This window comes from Pseudophryne corroboree, chromosome 11, assembly GCF_028390025.1.
Source record: "Pseudophryne corroboree isolate aPseCor3 chromosome 11, aPseCor3.hap2, whole genome shotgun sequence".
Lineage (NCBI taxonomy): Eukaryota > Metazoa > Chordata > Amphibia > Anura > Myobatrachidae > Pseudophryne > Pseudophryne corroboree.
The window spans coordinates 296,357,529-296,378,091 of record NC_086454.1 but is presented as its reverse complement, the minus strand read 5'-3'; the positions used below and the strand labels follow the sequence as shown (position 1 = coordinate 296,378,091).

The 20,563-nt window shown below is 48.0% G+C and overlaps 1 protein-coding gene across 3 annotated transcripts in view; it reads right to left on the bottom strand.

Annotated features, from left to right (window-relative positions):
- Positions 1–20,563, bottom strand: part of LOC134969495 (IST1 homolog) — a 114,033-nt gene that overhangs the window by 40,086 nt on the left and 53,384 nt on the right. For 2 of the 3 annotated variants that reach the window (XM_063945484.1, XM_063945483.1), the window contains one exon: positions 17,722–17,902. In XM_063945484.1, coding sequence (XP_063801554.1) covers positions 17,722–17,902 — 181 coding nt within the window. Of the gene's footprint in view, positions 1–17,721; positions 17,903–18,017; positions 18,271–20,563 lie in introns of those variants that run through there. The other variant, XM_063945485.1, reaches the window with a different exon arrangement.

Genomic DNA, 20,563 nt, shown 5'->3' with positions numbered 1-20,563 from the left:
CCATATTTGACTGCTTCCCTTTGGTAAGGTCTGACAACGGCACTGCTGTGGTCGCAAAATTGGGAATAAACTGTCTATAGTACCCAGTTATTCCCAAAAAATCCCTTACCTGTTTTTTATTCACTGGACGAGGCCAGTTTTGAATAGCATCAACCTTATTCAATTGGGGCCTAATCAGACCTCTGCCTATGGTGAAGCCCAAGTATTTGACCTCCTCCATTGCGAGGCAGCACTTCTTTGGGTTAGCAGTTAACCCTGCCTCTCTGATTGAGTCCAGTACTGCTTGTACTTTAACCAAATGCGACCCTCAGTCTGTACTGTGAATTACCACATCATCCAAATAGGCAGCTGCATATTTTCTATGGGGCCTCAAAATTTTATCCATCGCCCGTTGAAAGGTTGCTGTAGCCCCATGCAACCCAAAGGGTAACAACTTATGCAGGTATAGCCCCTCCGGACCGAAAAGGCTGTTTTTTATTTTGCGCTATCAGTTAAAGGTATTTGCCAGTAACCTTTGGTCAGGTCCAACGTGGTGAGAAACCTGGCTGTTCCCAGCCTTTCTATAAGCTCATCCACACGGGGCATGGGGTATGCATCAAATTTGGACACCTCATTTAACTTACGAAAGTCATTACAGAAGCGTATGCTACCATCTGGCTTCAGGATGAGAACTATGGGACTGGACCACTCACTGTTAGATTCCTCTATGACTCCAAGTTCTAACATGGTTTTAACTTCTTTAGAAACAGCTTCTCGCTGAGCTTCAGGAATCCTATATGGCTTTAAATGGACTCTGACCCCTGGTTCTGTGACAATGTCATGTTTTATTACGGTCGTTCGGCCAGGCAGCTCTGAAAATATCTCCCTATTTTGGATGAGAAATTCTTTAACCTGATTGTTCTGATCAGCTGATAATGTCTCTGACACCTTTACTGCGGGAAGCAACCGAGGTGAAGACACCGAAGGGCAAGGCTCCGCTGACAGAGACAACCTATCTTTCCAGGATTTGATTAAGTTAACATGGTAGATTTGTTCGGGTTTTCTCTTTTCCGGCTGGTATACTTTGTAATTAACCTCATTCACTTTTTCCCTAATCTCAAATGGACCCTGCCATTTAGCTAGGAATTTGCTTTCCACAGTGGGTACCAAAACAAGAACTCTATCTCCAGGAGCAAATTCCCGTATCTTGGCACTCCGGTCATATACCCTCTGTTGAGCACTTTGGGCCTGTTCCATGTGCTCTCTGACAATAGGTACCACGGCTGCAATCCTATCCTGCATTTGTGTTACATGTTCAATAACGCTTCTATAAGGAGTGGGCTGTCCTTCCCACGTCTCTTTGGCAATGTCCAACAGCCCTCTGGGGTGTCTACCATACAACAAATCAAATGGAGAAAACCCCGTAGTGGACTGAGGAACTTCTCTGATGGCCATTAACAAGTAGGGCAACAAACAATCCCAGTTTTTCCCATCTCTATCAACAACCTTTTTTAACATACTTTTTAATGTTTTATAAAAACCTTTCCACCAACCCGTCAGTTTGGGGATGATAAATGGACGTCCTGAGGTGAGTGACCTTAAATAATTTGCACAATTCTTTCATGATTGACATAAATGGAGTACCTTGGTCAGTCAAAATTTCTTTTGGTATTCCCACTCTACTAAAAACCTGCACCAGCTTCCTAGCTATCGCCTTGGTTGTGATAGTGCATAAAGGGACAGCCTCAGGATATCGAGTGGCATAGTCCATAATTACCAGGATATACTGATGGCCCCGAGCGGACTTTAACAAGGGCCCCACGAGATCCATGGCTATTCTGTCAAACGGGACCTCTATAATAGGCATGGGAACTAGTGGGCTCCTGAAATGGGGTCTAGGGGCACGATACTGGCATTCAGGACAGGAAGAACAATATTCAGACACTTCTTTATAAACCCCTGGCCAAAAGAACCTTTGTAAAACTCTTTCAGTGTTTTTTTCTGCCCCTTAATGTCCAGCTGTAACGTGACTATGAGCTAAATCTAGTACCGTTCTCCGATAAGGCTGGGGAACTACCAGCTGTTCCACCACATCCTCACCCTTTTTGACAATGTGGTACAAGAGCTCATTACAGATGGCCATGTGGGGATACGTAACCCTGTCACCTGGTACCACAGGTTCCCCATTAACAACCTTAACATTCTCTCTAGCCTTTATTAAGGTAGGATCCTTTAACTGTTCAGACTCAAACAGATCCTTCTTTACATCCAGGTCAGGCACGCTTTCAGTTCTAACTACTATGTCTCTGTTCCCAGCAAGAGGGTCCTCACTGGACTCCCCATCTGTCACTTCCCCAGCCAAACTAGCAAAAGGCAAAGGGTCAGAAAGTTCAGGTGAAGGTACCACAGTACAGGCTAACCTAGCAAAGAAAGACACTCTGCGACATTCAAAGGCAGCATCACATTGAATGGGTTCTTGCATGACTGGGCAATTGGCAATAACATGACCTGGCATACCACACCTAAAGCCTTTAACCACACAATTATCAACCCGTTTGGGCAGCATAGACCGTTCTAGCCCCATTGGCCTGTCTCCAGGGCCAGTGTTTACAGTCTCTCCAGCCTTGCGTTCTCTTAACCGCCCAGCAACGTTTTCCCACGGAACAGTCTTATCAGTCTTTACTGAAGGGCGCTGTCGAGGATCTATGGGTTGCTGGGTGGTCATCAGTAGTTCCTCTGTTGCCAAATACCTCTCTACCATGTCCACTAATTGGTCAGCAGTATCCGGGTTTCCATGGCTCACCCACTTGCGCAGGACCACGGGCAAAGATCTCAAATAGCGGTCCATGGCGACTCTTTCAACCATCTGGGGACCAGTTAATGTCTCTGGCTGTAACCATTTTTTTGTTAGCTGAATAAGGTCATGCATCTGGGAGCGAGGAGGCTTCTCCATGGCGTACACCCAACGGTGCACCCGTTGTACTCGTACTGACAGCGTGACTCCCAGGCGGGTCAGGATCTCAGTGTTTAGTTTATCATAGTCCCTAGCCTCAGCAGGGCTTAAATCAAAGTACGCTTTTTGGGGCTCACCTGACAGAAAAGGTGCCAACAGACTGGCCCACTGTGCTTTCGGCCAGTTCTCACGCTCGGCAGTCCTTTCAAACATGGTCAGGTAGGCCTCCACATCATCAGCCTCTGTCATTTTCTGCAGGAAGTGACTGGCCCGTATAGAACTAGAACTGGTCGGAGCACTGATGGCCATATCTCCAATCAGGGCTGCAAGGCTCTGCGCCACCTCTGTTAAGGCTTCTCTATCCTGACGCTGTTGCCTGTAAAGTTCGTCAATAGCCACCTTCTGCTGTCTCCTATTTTCCTCCATTGCCACCTACTGCTGTCTGTTGGCCTCCCACTGAGCCGCTGTAGCTTGCAGCAAGGCTTTAAGCAGTTCCTCCATGTCGACAGATTTTTCAGGCGGCTTTGTAGCTGCTTTCACCCAGGACATATATCAAATCCTTAGGGCGAGTCTCAGCAACTTCACACTGGGCTGTATCTGCATATACCACCGTTTTCTGCAGGCCTCATAAAGCTGCTGCTTTCACTTATGCGCAGAACGGCATGCTCGCATTCTCCACCAAGTTGTAACACTGTAAGGGTACAAGGTGCCGTTTCCTGGGGTAAATGGCAGCAAGCAGCAGCTGAGGAACCACACAAGTCCAGTTTGTGGTGCAACTGGCCACAGCCAGTTTTATTAAACAGAAAATAAAACAAACAACAAAAGAAAATACCTTGCCTGTCCGGCACTAACTAAACACTAGACCTTCCTAACTATCACTAAACAAAAACACAGAGTTCTCCAGTAAACACTGTATAGCTCACTTGTATAAAGAAGCGTGTTTCTCTCTTCAGAGAGTATCCAGTCTCCTCAGGCAGTCTGCCCACACTAATCAGGCTAGCAGCCCTAAAAGGCTCTTGCACAGCTGAAAGCCCTGATTAGCCCTCTGTGAGGCCAAAGACCCGAACTGGGCCCAATGTCTGGAACTTGCCCTATCTCTCTTTCAGGGCCCTTATCCAGCTTTTCCAACAAACTGAAAAGGTTCTGACAAAACAAAACATTTTCCTAGAAGTTTTCATTTTTCTAATACATGTAAGACAAGAACCTGGGACAAACATACCTGCCCTCAAACACTATTCCAGTGTTCTTGCCACAGTACACACCTACTGTATAGTCTTGTTATCACTCGTTACGAATGATGGGGGTCATTCTGACCCATTCGCACGCAGCGGTTCTTCGCTGCGGTGCGGACGGGTCTGGAATGCGTGGCGTGCGCATTGCACACGCACATCGTTGCCCGGCGACAGAGGTAGCTGGGCAACAACGCTGACAGGGAAGAAAGCTGTCGCAGCGGTGACCGCAAGAAGATGGACAGCAAGAGGGCGTTCCGGGGCGTCAACTTACCGTTTGCTGCCGTTTTTGGGGAGTGGTAAGTGAAACGCAGGCGTGTCCAGGCGAACAGAGGGCGGATGTGTGACGTCAAAGACGGCCCCATCATCGCTGGATCCATCGCACAGGGTAAGTATGTCCAGGGCTGGTCTTGTTTTGAGTGAAACTTTTTTTGCATAGCAGGGCTGCACAAGTGAACGCAGCCCTGCTAAGCTAAAATACACTCCCCCATAGGCGGGGATTAGTTGATCGCACCAGCAGCAAAAAGTTGCTTGGTGCGATCAACTCGGAATGATGCTCCTGCCAATCAGCTCCTGTTATTTTACACATGACAGTGATGAGCTTATTGGTTGGAGCACCATTTACCATTCGTAACAAGTGATAACAAGAATATCACTTGTTAATCTGCCCCTATGACCTGGCTTCCTGAAGGAATTGTAGGGCAGACTCTTCTGAGACAAGGTAAATATCTTGTTTAATTAAATTTGCATGACTTGCTTCCTATAAGCTTTTGTGCTGTTACTGTAGTGTGGATCACCTGACGTCAAGGGCGTAGCTACCATAGGTGCAGGCGGTGCAGCTGCTATGGGGCCCAGAGCTGAGAGGGGCCCACCTTCCCTGTCAAAGTTACATGTGTTATATACATTTTTCGCCATTGGGTGGTACGTAGGGGTCCTTTCAAACATTTTCCTTGGGGCCTGCAATATATCTAGGTATGCTCCTGGACCTGCTCATTGTAATGTGGTATAAAATGAACTGGAGGGCATTTTGATGTTATATAATATGAACCGGGGCACTGTAATGAGGCACAATATGAACAGGGAGCACTATATATCATAATGTGAATTGGGGGTACTGTGCGGCATAATGTGTACTGGCAGCTCTGAAATGTGACATAGGGGAAACTTAAGCACTACTGCGATTTATAAAATAAACTAGGGCACTACTATGGGGCATAACATTAAATAAGACTCTACTATGGTTCAAAAAATGAACTAGGCCACTATTATAGGGCATAAAATTAACAACTGCTGCAGAGAAGTGTCTCTCTAGAAGCATTGGGATTGGGGCCCCTTCAAAATGTTGCTACGGGCCCACAAAGTTCTGGCTATGCCCTTGTCTGACGTTTATAGGATACAGTGCGGCTTTGATGTGTTTTGGACCTCACAATGAGCAGCTGAACACCTTTAGCTACCCACACTCAATCAAAAGATCTTTTCATGGAAGGTATGGTACATACTCACAGGGCTCTAACAGAGAGCCTGGGTGATGGGGCGGCATGGCCACACCTGTGGAAAGGAATGAAAGCTACTGTCTTAACTGTACAGCTGGGCCCCTTAAACAACCTGGGCCTGGGTAAAAAGTACCCCTCCCAGCCCTCTTCCTGTCACTCCTGCATGCTGAGAACAACCTACATATCATCCATCGGTCGCTGAGTACATTTAATGAATTATAATTGTTGCCCGCACAACCAGCAATACAAATGCTTTCAAGTAATTAAAATGGTCACAATAGTACTGTCTGCGTGATGTTTTGAATATTTTTTTCAGTATATCTGATTATATCATTACTTCTATCTGATGATTATTATTGGGTTTTGCACATGTCACACCGTGAATGACAGCTGGGCAGACTTTCTTAGGAGAGGGCCAGTGATGCTACATCAAATGAAATGTCTGTAACCTCAGCGTTTAGGCCTGTGTCACATCTAAGGACGCTGCCACCTTTTCCTAATCTAAATCTGTTCAGGTTGCAGCGCTGCAGCCAACTGGCGCCAAGTTAATGCCCCATTCCATATCAAAGAGGATTTAGAGCACCGTATAGAGCACAGACCAGTGGAAAGCAGATACTATGCGGAGTGGCAGGATTCTGACTCTTGCACCTGTTGTACTTGATACTGGTCTGGAGGCATTCTAGCTTAGGGTGTAATTCATGATTCTACACAATGCTGATGTTGACGCAACGGAGTGTCACATGCGCCATGATCACACTGCACACGCGACAAGGTACCTCTGCAATGCCGCTTGCAGTGAGATTTTTTGCTTAAAGTGATTGACAGGAAGGGACCATTTGGGGGAGGTAACGGACAGTGGCAGCAAAAACACAGGCGTGTCATCAGTTGCGATCCTGTACGTAGAGAAATATGGCGCCAGCGTCGATACCAACTTTAGACTCACTCGGTGAAGGCAATGCTCTCTGTGCGTCAGTACTGCATGGCCTCTTGATGAAGCCGCCCCGTTGTGCGGAGAAATGCGTTGAGGATTCAGGCTGTTGACGCCTCTGGTGGGTACTGAACCTCAACTATCCAGCAATATATCTAGTGAATCTTCACAAGGGTCACCAGATTGCAAGCCCGATCACATACTGAGCTGGTCCACAGTACACTGCCCTGCAAGCAGCTGTGCTATAGAAGAGACCGGAGCGCATTAACATCGCAGCACGCGTCCGTGTCCCGGCAGTTAACGAGAAGGACCAGGTGTGATTACAACCATCACGTACTCCTATGGTGAGATATTCCCTCTCTGACTTTATTAATATATTAAGACCACAACAGTATGGAGACTGCTTGTATTAGAATCTCTGCTGCTGGAAACTCATTCTGGTAACCCTTGTTTTCCGATTTAACATTACAACATTTAATTGGATTTGTTTCCCTTGATTCACGTTCATTTATATCCCTGTTAAATAACTCCTTGTGTTCATTAGGAATTGACATGCACTAACTGCTGGACTTACAGTATACTAACGCTTTACCCTATACCACATTATGAGGATTTATACGATTGTTGTCATTATACCCCTGGTGTATGTGTATATATATATATATATATATATTTATTTATTTATATAGTGTTTAATGTATGTATTATTAAACGTTATCTGGGTAAAATTCCTGTAGGCAAAATGACTCCAAGACTGGAATCTATGTCTGAGTGTTACAGATGTTCTAGCACTTTTATTGGGTGGAGTCGGCATACCGACAGCTGGGCGAGCGCTAATGAGCCCCTTGCGGACATGGTGGCACGCTAAGCGCGCCGCGCTATTTATTCTCCCTCCGGGGGGGGGGGGGGGGCGTGGACCCCCAAGAGGGAGAACATGTGTCGGCATGCCGGCAGTCGGGATCCCGGCCGGTGGTATACTTTAGACCACCCCTTTTATTGAACCAAAACACACTGCTGAGTGCAGATCATGGAGCTCCCATACACGTCAGAGCCTATATTATGGTGACCACAGTACAATGCAAATCCTTTATTCCCTACCTCCCAATTGGCCCCATTTTGGCGGGATAGTCCTGTTTTTCTGGGACTGTCCTGCTGTCCCACCCGTGGATTGCAGCATCTGTTCACTATGAGAAAGGGACAGGGGGCGTGTCAGCAGCTCACAGAGCGCTGTGCATGCCCCCAAAGCAGCGAAAAACGGGGCATGGCCTGCGATCGTGGCACCATCCGTGATGCCACACCCCCTAATTTTGGGCACGGCTGTGTCCCTTCTCCCAACTTTCTAAAGTTGGGACGTAGGTTATTCTGGTAGAGTATAAATGCAGAGTCCATATCCTGATGACCCCATTACAATGCATGACACAGTACAATACAGAATGTATACTTTAGTGGCTGTAGTACAGTACAATGCAGAGCCCAGATTATCAAGACTGTAGTACAATGCAGAGCCCATATTATAATGGCTGTAGTACATTCCAGAGCCCATATTATAGTGTCTGTAGCACAATGCAGAGCCCATATTATCATAGCTGTAGAACAATGCAGAGCCCATATTATCATGCCTGTAGTATAATTCGGAGCCCATAATATCAAGACTGTAGTACAATGCAGAGCCCATATTATAGTGTCTGTAGCACAATGCAGAGCCCGTATTATCATACCTGTAGTACAATGCAGAGTTCATATTATAGTGTCTGTAGCACAATGTAGAGCCCATATTATCATACCTGTAGTACAATGCAGAGCCCATGTTATAGTGTCTGTAGTTTAATGCAGAGCCCATATTATATTGGCTGTAGTACAATGCAAAGCCCATATTATCCTGACTGTAGTACAATGTGGAGCCCATATTATCATATCTTTAATACAATGCAGAGCCCGTATTATAGTGATTGTAGTACAATGCAGAGCCCATATTATCATGTCTATAGTACAATGCTGAGCCCGCATTATAGTGGCTGTAGTACAATGCAGATCCCGCAAATGACTGTAGTATAATGCAGAGCGGGAACGATTCTAGGCACGGGCAAGCAGCCCACCCGCACCCCGCATCCCGCATCCTGCTCCCCGGCTGCAGCCGGTGCCACTGTCGGACACTAGAGGTCATAATTGACCTCTAGTGTCTGTGCGGCGCTGCTATGGGAGAGACGATATGATGTCTCTCCCATAGAGAGGAGCGGGCGGCCAGAGACGGAGGGCAGCGCAGCAGCGGTATGGAAGCAGGAGCGGGGCTGGTAAGTATTGTGTGGTTTTTTTGTGTGTTTGTAAGTGGCGCTACTAAAGGCACAACTACACGGGTCACACCACAGGGGGGTACAACTGCTTGGGGCACGGCTACAGGGGGCACAGCTACAGGGGGCACAGCTACAGGGGGCACAACTACTGGGGGCACAACTACTGGGCCCATAACTGCTGGGGGCACAACTGCTGGGGGCACAACTACAGGGGGCACAGCTACTGGGGGCAAATCTACTGGGGACACAGCTACTGAAGGCACAACTGCAGGGGGCAGAACTACAGGGGGCACAACTGCTGGGGACATAACTACAGGGGGCACAACTATTGGGGAAAATCTACTGGAGGCACAACTACTGGGGGCACAACTGTGGCCACGCCCCTTCCCTGTGAAGCCACACCCCTATTTTTGGGTGCATTCGTTTTACCTGTCCAGGGAAGGGGGGAGGGGCGCCAAAGGAAACTTTCATCCTGGGCGCCACAAGGTCTAGAACCGGCCCTGATACAGAGCCCATATTATCATGACTGTAGTACAATGTGGAACCCATATTATATTGGCTTTAGCGCAATACAGAGCACATATTATCATTGTGTCTATAGTAAAATACAGAGCACATATTATCATGACTGTAGTACAATACAGAACACATTATTATCATTGTGTCTATTGTACAATACAGAGCACATATTATCATGACTGTAGTACAATACAGAACACATATTATTATCATTGTGTCTATAGTACAATACAGAGATCATATTATCATGGCTGTAGTGCAATGCAGAGCCCACATTCCAGTGAAAACAAAGCCCGGTTTTGATGACTACTCAGTTTGATAAAACCTATAGGTAAGGGCATAACCAGAACTTTGTGGGCCCCATAGTAAAATATTGAAGGGACCCCTGCCCCAATGCTTAAGAGACCTCTCCACAGTTGTTAATTGTATGCTCTATAATTATGCCCTAGTTCATTTTCTGAACCATAGTAGTGCCGTAGTTAAAGGAATGCCCCATAGTAGTGCCCTAATTAATGGAATGCCCCATAGTGGTGCCCTAGTTAATGGAATGCCCCATAGTAGTGCCCTAGTGTATTTTATGAACCATAGTAGTTCCTTAGTTCATGCTATGTCACATTGTAGTGCTGCCAGTACAAATTATGCCACACAGAATCCCCAACTCACATGACATACAGTGTCCCTTATTCATATTATGCCACATTACAGTGCCATATATGCAACATATATATATATATATATATATATATATATATATTGGATTTTCAGAGATAGTACATCACTGAAATGGATACAGATAATAATAAGATTTTACTTACCTGTAAATATATTTCTCGTAGTCCGTAGAGGATGCTGGGACTCCGTAAGGACCATGGGGAATAGACGGGCTCCGCAGGAGATAGGGCACTTTAAGAAAGCTTTGGATTCTGGGTGTGCATTGGCTCCTCCCTCTATGACCCTCCTCCAGACCTCAGTTAGGGAAACTGTGTCCAGAGGAGATGGACAGTACGAGGAAGGATTTTTGTAAATCTAAGGGCGAGATTCATACCAGCCACACCAATCACACCGTATAACTTGTGATAAACTTACCCAGTTAACAGTATGAACAACAACATAGCCACGGTATCACCGAAAACTATAACATAACCCTTATGTAAGCAATAACTATATACAAGTCTTGCAGAAGAAGTCCGCACTTGGGACGGGTGCCCAGCATCCTCTACGGACTACGAGAAATAGATTTACCGGTAAGTAAAATCTTATTTTCTCTAACGTCCTTGAGGATGCTGGGACTCCGTAAGGACCATGGGGATTATACCAAAGCTCCCAAACGGGCGGGAGACTGCGGATGACTCTGCAGCACCGATTGAGCAAACAGGAGGTCCTCCTCAGCCAGGGTATCAAACTTATAGAACTTTGCAAAGGTGTTTGTCCCCGACCAAGTAGCTGCTCGGCACAACTGTAATGCAGAGACCCCTCGGGCAGCCGCCCAAAAGAGCCCACTTTCCTAGTGGAGTGGGCCTTAACCGATTTCGGTAACGGCAATCCTGCCGTAGAATGCGCCTTGCTGAATCGTGTTACAGATCCAGCGAGCAATAGTCTGCTTTGAGGCAGGGGCGCCAACCTTGTTGGCCGCATACAGAACAAACAAAGCTTCAGTCTTCCTGATCCGAGCCGTTCTGGTCACATAAATCTTCAAAGCCCTGACTACATCCAGGGACTCAGAATCCTCCAAGTCCCTTGTAGCCACAGGCACGACAATAGGTTGGTTCACATGAAAAGATGAGACCACTTTTGCCCTATCCACGTGAAAAACCAAGTATGGGCTTTTATGCAATAAAGCCGCCAATTCTGAAACACGTCTCGCTGAAGCTAACGCCAACAACATGACCACTTTCCACGTGAGGTATTTCAACTCCACAGTTTTAAGTGGTTCAAACCAAGGTGACCTGAGGAAACGTAACACCGCGTTAAGATCCCAAGGCGCCACCAGAGGCACAAAGGGAGGCTGAATATGCAGCACCCCCTTCACAAAAGTCTGTACCTCAGGAAGAGAGGCTAATTCTCTTTGAAAGAAAATGGATAAGGCCGAAATCTGGACCTTTATGGACCCTAATTTTAGGCCCAAGGTCACTCCTGTTTGAAGGAAGTGAAGTAGACGGCCCAAATGGAACTACTCCGTAGGAGCAGCTCTGGCCTCACACCAAGAAACATATTTCCGCCATATACGGTGATAATGTTTCAACGTCACGTCTTTCCTAGCCTTGATCAGGGTAGGAATGACTTCCTCCGGAATTCCTTTTTCCGCTAGGATCCGGTGTTCAACCGCCATGCCGTCAAACGCAGCCGCGGTAAGTCTTGGAACAGACAGGGCCCCTGCTGCAGCAGGTCCTGCCTTAGAGGAAGAGGCCACGGATCTTCTGTGAGCAACTCTTGTAGTTCCGGATACCAAGTCCTCCGTGGCCAATCTGGAACAATGAGGATTGTTCTGACCCTGCTTATTCTTACAATTCTCAACACTTTGGGTATGAGAGAAAGAGGAGGAAACACATAGACCGATCTGAACACCCAAGGTGTCACCAGAGCCTCTACCGCTACCGCCTGAGGGTCCCTTGACCTGGCGCAATACCGCTTTAGCTTTTTGTTGAGACGGGTCGCCATCATGTCTATTTGAGGCAGGCCCCACCGATCCGCGATCTGTGCAAAGACTTCTTGATGAAGTCCCCACTCCCCCGGATGCAGGTCGTGCCTGCAGAGGAAGTCCGCCTCCCAGTTGTCCACCCCCGGGATGAACACCGCTGACAGCGCGCTTACATGGCCTTCCGCCCAGCGTAGAATCCTGGTCGCCTCTGCCATGGCCACTCTGCTCCTTGTTCCGCCTTGGCGGTTTATATGAGCCACTGCCGTGACATTGTCTGACTGAATCAGAACCGGTCTTCTCCGAAGTAAGTTCTCCGCTTGACGCAGGGCGTTGTATATGGCCCTCAACTCCAGGACGTTGATGTGGAGACAAGTCTCCAGGCTTGACCAGAAACCTTGGAAATTTCTTCCCAGTGCCACTGCTCCCCAACCTCGAAGGCTTGCGTCCGTGGTTACTAGGACCCAGTCCTGAATGCCGAACCTGCGACCCTCTAGAAGGTGAGCACTGTTCAGCCACCACAGGAGAGATACCCTGGTCCTGGGAGACAGGGTGATCCTTTGATGCATTTGTAAATGGGACCCGGACCACTTGTCCAAGAGGTCCCATTGAAAAGTCCTCGCATGGAATCTGCCGAAAGGGATGGCCTCGTATGAAGCCACCATCTTCCCCAGGACCCGCGTGCACTGATGCACTGAAACCTTCTTTGGTTTCAATAGGTTCCTGACCATGGTCATGAGTTCCTGAACCTTTTCGATCGGAAGAAAAACCTTTTTCTGGTCTGTGTCTAGGATCAGGCCCAGAAAGGTCAGACGCGTTGTAGGAACTAGCTGGGACTTCGGTATATTGAGAATCCAGCCATGTAGCTGCAACGTCTTCATGGACAGAGACATGCTGTCCAGCAACTTCTCCCGAGATCTCGCCTTTATTAGGAGATCGTCCAAGTATGGGATAATTGTGACCCCCTGCCTGCGCAGGAGCACCATCATTTCCGCCATTACCTTGGTGAAAATCCTCGGGGGCGTGGAAAGCCCAAACAGCAACGTCTGAAATTGGTAGTGACAGTCCTGCACTGCAAATCTCAGGAACGCCTGATGAGGGGGGAATATTGGAACATGAAGGTATGCATCCTTTATGTCCAGGGACACCATCCAATCCCCCCCCCCTCCAGGCTGGCGATGACCGCCCGGAGTGATTTCATTTTGAACTTGAACCTTTTCAAGTACAAGTTCAGAGATTTCAGGTTTAAAATGGGCCTGACCGAACCGTCCGGTTTCGGGACCTCAAACAGGGTTGAATAATATCACTCTCCCTGCTGGAGATGAGGAACTGTGACAATCACCTGTTGAACATATAATTTTTGGATTGCTGTCAACACTGACTCCCTCTCTGATGGGGAAGTCGGCAGAGCCGATTTGAATAACCGGCGAGGAGGCAAGTCTTCGAATTCTAGCCTGTATCCCTGAGCAACAATCTCTATTGCCCAGGGATCCACCTGCGATTGAACCCAGACGTGGCTGAAAAACCGAAGACGAGCCCCCACCAGATCTGCCTCCCCCCGGGAAGCCCCAGCGTCATGCGGTGGACTTTGCAGACGCAGGGGAGGACTTCTGCTCTTGGGAACTAGATGTGTGCAGCTTCTTTCCCCTGCCTTTTCCTCTGGTAACAAAGGACGATCCCCGCACCTTCTTGTTTTTATTGGAACGAAAGGACTGCATTTGATAATGAGGTGCCTTCTTAGTATGCTGCGGGGGGACATAAGGTAAGAAATTCGACTTACCAGCCGTAGCCGTAGAGACAAGGTCCGAGAGGCCGTCTCCAAACAACTCCTCCCTCTTGTACGGCAAGGACTCCATGTGCCGCTTTGAATCGGCATCCCCCGTCCACTGCCGGTTCCACAGGAGTCGCCTAGCAGAAATAGACATAGCATTTATTCTGGAGCTTAATAAACAAATGTCTCTCTGAGCATCTCTCATATACAAGGCAGCATCTCTGATTTGCTCTATGGTCCTTTGAATGGCATCCCTATCTAAGGTGTCAATCTCCGTAGATAAGGAATCTGCCCATGCCACAACTGCACTACAAACCCAGGCCGACGCCATAGCCGGTCTAGCAATAGTACCGGAGTGAGTGTAAATGTGCTTCAAGGTAATTTCCTGCCTGCGATCGGCCGGTTCCTTGAGGGAAGCCGTATCCTGAGAAGGCAGTGCCACCTTTTTGGACAAGCGTGTCAGCGCCTTGTCCACTTTTGGTGAAGATTCCCAGCGTATCCTATCAGTTTGTGGAAAAGGATACGCCATAAGAATCCTTTTGGGAACTTGTGGTCTCCTATCTGGACCGTCCCAAGCCTTTTCGCACAATACACAACTCAAATGATGATGGAAAAGTGACTTCAGGCTTTTTCTCTTTATACATGTGTACCCTCGTGTCAGGGACAGGGGGTTCCTCAGTAAAACCTCTTTAATGGCCATAATCATGTACCGAATACCTTTTGCCACCTTCGGCTGTAATTTTGCATCTTCATAGTCGACACTAGAGTCAGAATCTGTGTCGGTATCTGTGTTATCGATCTGGGATATGGTGCGCTTCTGAGACCCCGACGGGCCTGGCGCCACAGGGACAGGCATGGACTGGGTACCTGACTGATCCCTAGCTTCTGCCTTGTCTAACCTTTTATGCAATAGATTGACATTTGCATTCAAGACATTCAGCATATCCACCCTTTCCGGTGTCGGCGTTGCCGACGGCGACCTGACATTCAAACACTCCCCCTCCACAGTAAGCGAGCCTTCCTCGTCAAACATGTCGACACACGCGTACCGACACACTTCACACACACAGGGAACCCCTTTTCTGAAGACAGTATCCCTGTCAAGGCCCTTTGGAGAGACAGAGAGTATGCCAGCACACACCCCAGCGCAACAACCCTGGAGACCAACACAAAATGTTTTTCCCCAGCAGCGCTGTGTAATATGTAAACCGCCAATTATGTGCCCCCCCCCTCTCTTTTAAGCACCCTTTCACCGTGTGTAAGCAGGGGAGAGTCCGTGGAGCTTCCCCTCAGCAGTGCTGTGGAGAGAAAATGGCGCTGGTGAGTGCTGAGGGAGAAGCCCCGCCCCCTCGGCGGCGGGCTTCTGTCCCGCTCAAACTTAGAAAAATATGGCGGGGGCTCTTTTATATACATGTACAGAGCCCACCTGTACATGTATATAGTCTTTTTGCCATGCAGAGGTTTATATTGCTGCCCAGGGCGCCCCCCCCCCCTGCGCCCTGCACCCTTACAGTGACCGGAGTGTGTGAGGTGTATGGGAGCAATGACGCACAGCTGCAGTGCTGTGCGTTACCTCAGTGAAGCTGAAGGCTTCTGCCGCCTGAGACGTCTTTTTGACTTCTGTACTTCTGGCTCTGTGAGGAGAACGCCGGCGCGGCTCCGGGGGTGGACGCCCAGTAAGAATCTGCGTTCACCCCCTCTGGAGCTAATGGTGTCCAGTAGCCGAGGAAGCAGAGCCTATCTTTGACAAGAAGGTCTGCTCCTCTCTCCTCAGTCCCTCGATGCAGGGAGCCTGTTGCCAGCAGTGCTCCCTGTGAAAAAGTAGTAAAAAGTAGAAAGAAAGATCCAAACAAAAATGCTTTCAAGCAGAGAACTCTGGAGAGCTCTCTGCAGTGCACCCATCTTGCTCTGGGCACAGTGTAAAACTGAGGTCTGGAGGAGGGTCATAGAGGGAGGAGCCAGTGCACACCCAGAATCCAAAGCTTTCTTAAAGTGCCCTATCTCCTGCGGAGCCCGTCTATTCCCCATGGTCCTTACGGAGTCCCAGCATCCTCAAGGACGTTAGAGAAAATACACATTTGACACAGCATACACAGAACAAAGAGAAAAGGGAGAAATCCAGGTTAGAACAAGTCCATGAGGCCTTGAAAAGCATGCAGATGATTAAAGTAGACTTTATACTTCAAATTATGTGTAGGTTAATCTGTACAAGGAGTCAAAATAAAGATCTCTTGAGAATCATGGCCCAGCTCTTATTATGTAACATTATAGTGCCCTCCACATTACAATGAACAGATTCCACATTACAATGAACAGATCAGATTATGCCACATTACGGTGCCCTCCAGTTCATATTGTGCCACATTACAGTGCCCTCCAGTTCATATTATTCCACATTACAGTGGTCTCCAGTTCATATTATTCCACAGTATAGTGGCCCCAGTTCATATTACTCCACATTACAGCAGGGTTGGGTATGCGTGACCGGAGTCAGCATACCTCCGCCGGTATCCTGGCAGCAGAATGCCGGCTGGGGGCGACCACAACAAACCCCTTGTGGGCTCGCTGCTCTTGACACGCTGCGGGCTTGGTGGCGACTGGTTCTATTCCCACTCTATAGGTGTCGTGGACACCCATGAGTGGGAATAGTCCCTGCTAGTCGACATGCCGACCGTCGGGTTTTTCAGGGGGGGGCACATAACTACATCCCATTACAGTGCCCTAGTTCATATTGTTACACATAACTGTGGCCTCCAGCTATTGTGCCACATTACAGTGGCCACCAGTTCATAGTATTCCACATTACAGTGGCCTCCAGTTCATATTATTCCACATTCCGTGGCCACCAGTTCATATTATTCCACATTACAGTGGCCTCCAGTTCATATTATTCCACATTACAGTGGCCTCCAGTTCATATTATTCCACATTACAGTGACCTCCAGTTCATATTATTCCACATTACAGTGGCCACCAGTTCATATTATTCCACATTACAGTGGCCACCAGTTCATATTATTCCACATTACAGTGGCCACCAGTTCATGTTATTCCACATTACAGTGGTCTCCAGTTCATATTATTCCACATTACAGTGGCCTCCAGTTCATGTTATTCCACATTACAGTGGCCTCCAGTTCATATTATTCCACATTACAGTGGCCTCCAGTTCATATTATTCCACATTACAGTGGCCTCCAGTTCATGTTATTCCACATTACAGTGGCCTCCAGTTCACGTTATTCCACATTACAGTGACCTCCAGTTCATGTTATTCCACATTACAGTGGCCTCCAGTTCATGTTATTCCACATTACAGTGGCCTCCAGTTCATGTTATTCCACATTACCATTGTAGCATGCACTACACACTGCTCTCACTGAGAATGTAATGTCACACAACGCAGGCTGGGCAATGGATCAGACCCAATTGCTTAGCAGGCAAATCAGGGAAATTGGTATGCAGCTTTATAACCTGGGTCCAGCCTTCCCTAAGCCTCTGGGCCACATAGCAATGGCACCCCTTGCACCCACTATAGTTATGCCCATGCCTATAGGCCATTAGTTGCAGAACTCACATGCCACAGATGAATTATTTGCTTCCCCTGAAGGCCACTCTATTCTCTGCTAACCCAATCAGTTAGAAGCCTCAGGATCCGTCAGTCCTAGTTCTTCTGACCTCTGATAAACTTGCTCTGTCTAAGCCCCTTTGTGCTTTACTCTTTATTATTACCATAAATACCAGATAGAGAAATAAGCTTATCCCTCTGATCCTGCAAATACGTGTCTTTATAGTATGCAAAAGTGATATTTCTATATTTATGTACAGTATGGCCACAAGCTAGATCAAAGTTAGCAATTGCTACATTCCGCGTCATTTTGGCATGTAGTCTTCTTAAGTTATAGCTATATTATTAAACTTACTTCATAGAATGGATTAATCCAAACCGTGCCAGGAGCAGGTCGCAGTACAGTTCCAGGATCTCCATGGCCTCCACCAGGTAGTCTTCTCGGATAATGTGCTCCACCCGGATCCGCGCTCTCTCATCCTTTCGGCATGATAAATAGTCTGCAATCTCCTTCCTGGCCTTCATTGCCATTTCAGCTGCAGGGACATCAATATTTGGTGGTAATGAATGTGTATGCAGGAGTTGATATTGCAGAGTTACACAGGCTCACACCAGCATATGACTCAAACTATGAACAACCCGGTTACTTACCCAGTGGTGGTGGTTTATTGATAGATAGTAGGTACAGCCGTACTCACTGTTACATGTACACTGGTGATGTATCAGAGCTTGAGCGGAGTGTGGTTTCCTACAGCTCGCCACATGGTGAGTGTATACTGTATACAGGTAGCAATGCAGGGATGCTGGAACAGCTTTGTGGTAGGTATAAACCTCTCTCTGGAGCTAAGCAAGAGACTTCTGTCTCCCACCATGTCACACTACACAGTCTCATTCTCACACAGTCAAGACAAGATGGACCCTGCACATGCTCAGTAGAGGTCTTGGTGACCATCTTTGGATAAGGCATGACACATCCCTGGAGAACAGGAAGACTGGCATATGCACAGTAGCACATTCAATAATTAAAGGTACTACAGACAAGAGTATTCTAATGTAACAATAATGTCCCTCTCCCCACTAGATTATTGTCTTTGTTTACTGGTTATGCCAGAGGGATCTTTTCTTTATTAACAGCAGATCTACTAAACAACCTATGATATAGCTTGGCTCTCTGTTGTGCAATCTCCTGGTTGCAACTCTGTCAACTCTGTTTTTCATAGGAATCACCCATAAAGAGGACCCCTAATCCACACACAGTGGAGGTCACCATTTTGTAGACTGTACCATAATTCATGAGAATGCATACCTCCCAACTGTCCCTATTCCAGCGGGACAGTCCCGCTATTCGGACACAGTCCCGCTGTCCCTCCCGCGGGTCGCAGTGTCCCGCGGGCAGGGGCGGTGGGGCCGGTTTCGAGATCCTGTGATCACCACTGCTCTGCTCTGCAAAGCAGCCGGTGATCCCTGAATTAGATGTTGTGCGCACGGTATCTAAACAGTGCTGGGGCTGCTCAGGGAGCACTGGGCACGCCACCAAAATGTAAAAAAATGGGGGTCGCTGGATGAGGCCCCGTCCCTTCTGTCGAGGCCACACCCACTTAGCTCCACACCTTTCCCAGACGCTGCCGCGCGGAAGATCTCGCTTTGCACAGTTCAGAAGTTAGGAGGTATGAGAATGCAGTATATTGATTAGCTTGTACAACAGACATTACTGGTTCCTAGTGATAGGAGGGACTGATCAGGATTATTTGGTGTGGATCATTGGGTCGACCAGTGTAAAAGGTAGACACTGGAAAAGGATGACAGGTACAAAAGATCGACATGGATGGTTGTTACAGAAAAAAAAATGTGTCCAACGTTAAACTACAGTACATGTATCCCCAATTAGTATACCGCTTCACTCACCACACTATCGCTGCATTCACCACACTACCGCTTCACTCACCACACTATCGCTGCATTCACCACACTATCGCTGCATTCACCACACTACCGCTTCACTCACCACACTACCGCTTCACTCACCACACTACCGCTTCACTCACCACACTATCGCTTCACTCACCACACTATCGCTTCACTCACCACACTATCGCTTCACTCACCACACTATCGCTTCACTCACCACACTACCGCTTCACTCACCACACTATCGCTGCATTCACCACACTATCGCTGCATTCACCACACTACCGCTTCACTCACCACACTATCGCTGCATTCACCACACTACCGCTTCACTCACCACACTATCGCTGCATTCACCACACTACCGCTTCACTCACCACACTATCGCTGCATTCACCACACTACCGCTTCACTCACCACACTATCGCTGCATTCACCACACTACCGCTTCACTCACCACACTATCGCTGCATTCACCACACTACCGCTTCACTCACCACACTATCGCTGCACTTACCACACTACCGCTTCACTCACCACACTATCGCTGCATTCACCACACTACCGCTTCACTCACCACACTATCGCTGCACTTACCACACTACCGCTTCACTCACCACACTACCGCTGCATTCACCACACTACCGCTTCACTCACCACACTATCGCTTCACTCACCACACTATCGCTTCACTCACCACACTACCGCTTCACTCACCACACTATCGCTGCATTCACCACACTACCGCTTCACTCACCACACTATCGCTGCACTTACCACACTACCGCTTCACTCACCACACTATCGCTGCATTCACTACACTACCGCTTCACTCACCACACTATCGCTGCATTCACCACACTACCGCTTCACTCACCACACTATCGCTGCATTCACCACACTACCGCTTCACTCACCACACTATCGCTGCATTCACCACACTACCGCTTCACTCACCACACTATCGCTGCATTCACCACACTACCGCTTCACTCACCACACTATCGCTTCACTCACCACACTATCGCTTCACTCACCACACTACCGCTTCACTCACCACACTATCGCTGCATTCACCACACTACCGCTTCACTCACCACACTATCGCTGCACTTACCACACTACCGCTTCACTCACCACACTATCGCTGCATTCACTACACTACCGCTTCACTCACCACACTATCGCTGCATTCACCACACTACCGCTTCACTCACCACACTATCGCTGCATTCACCACACTACCGCTTCACTCACCACACTATCGCTGCATTCACCACACTACCGCT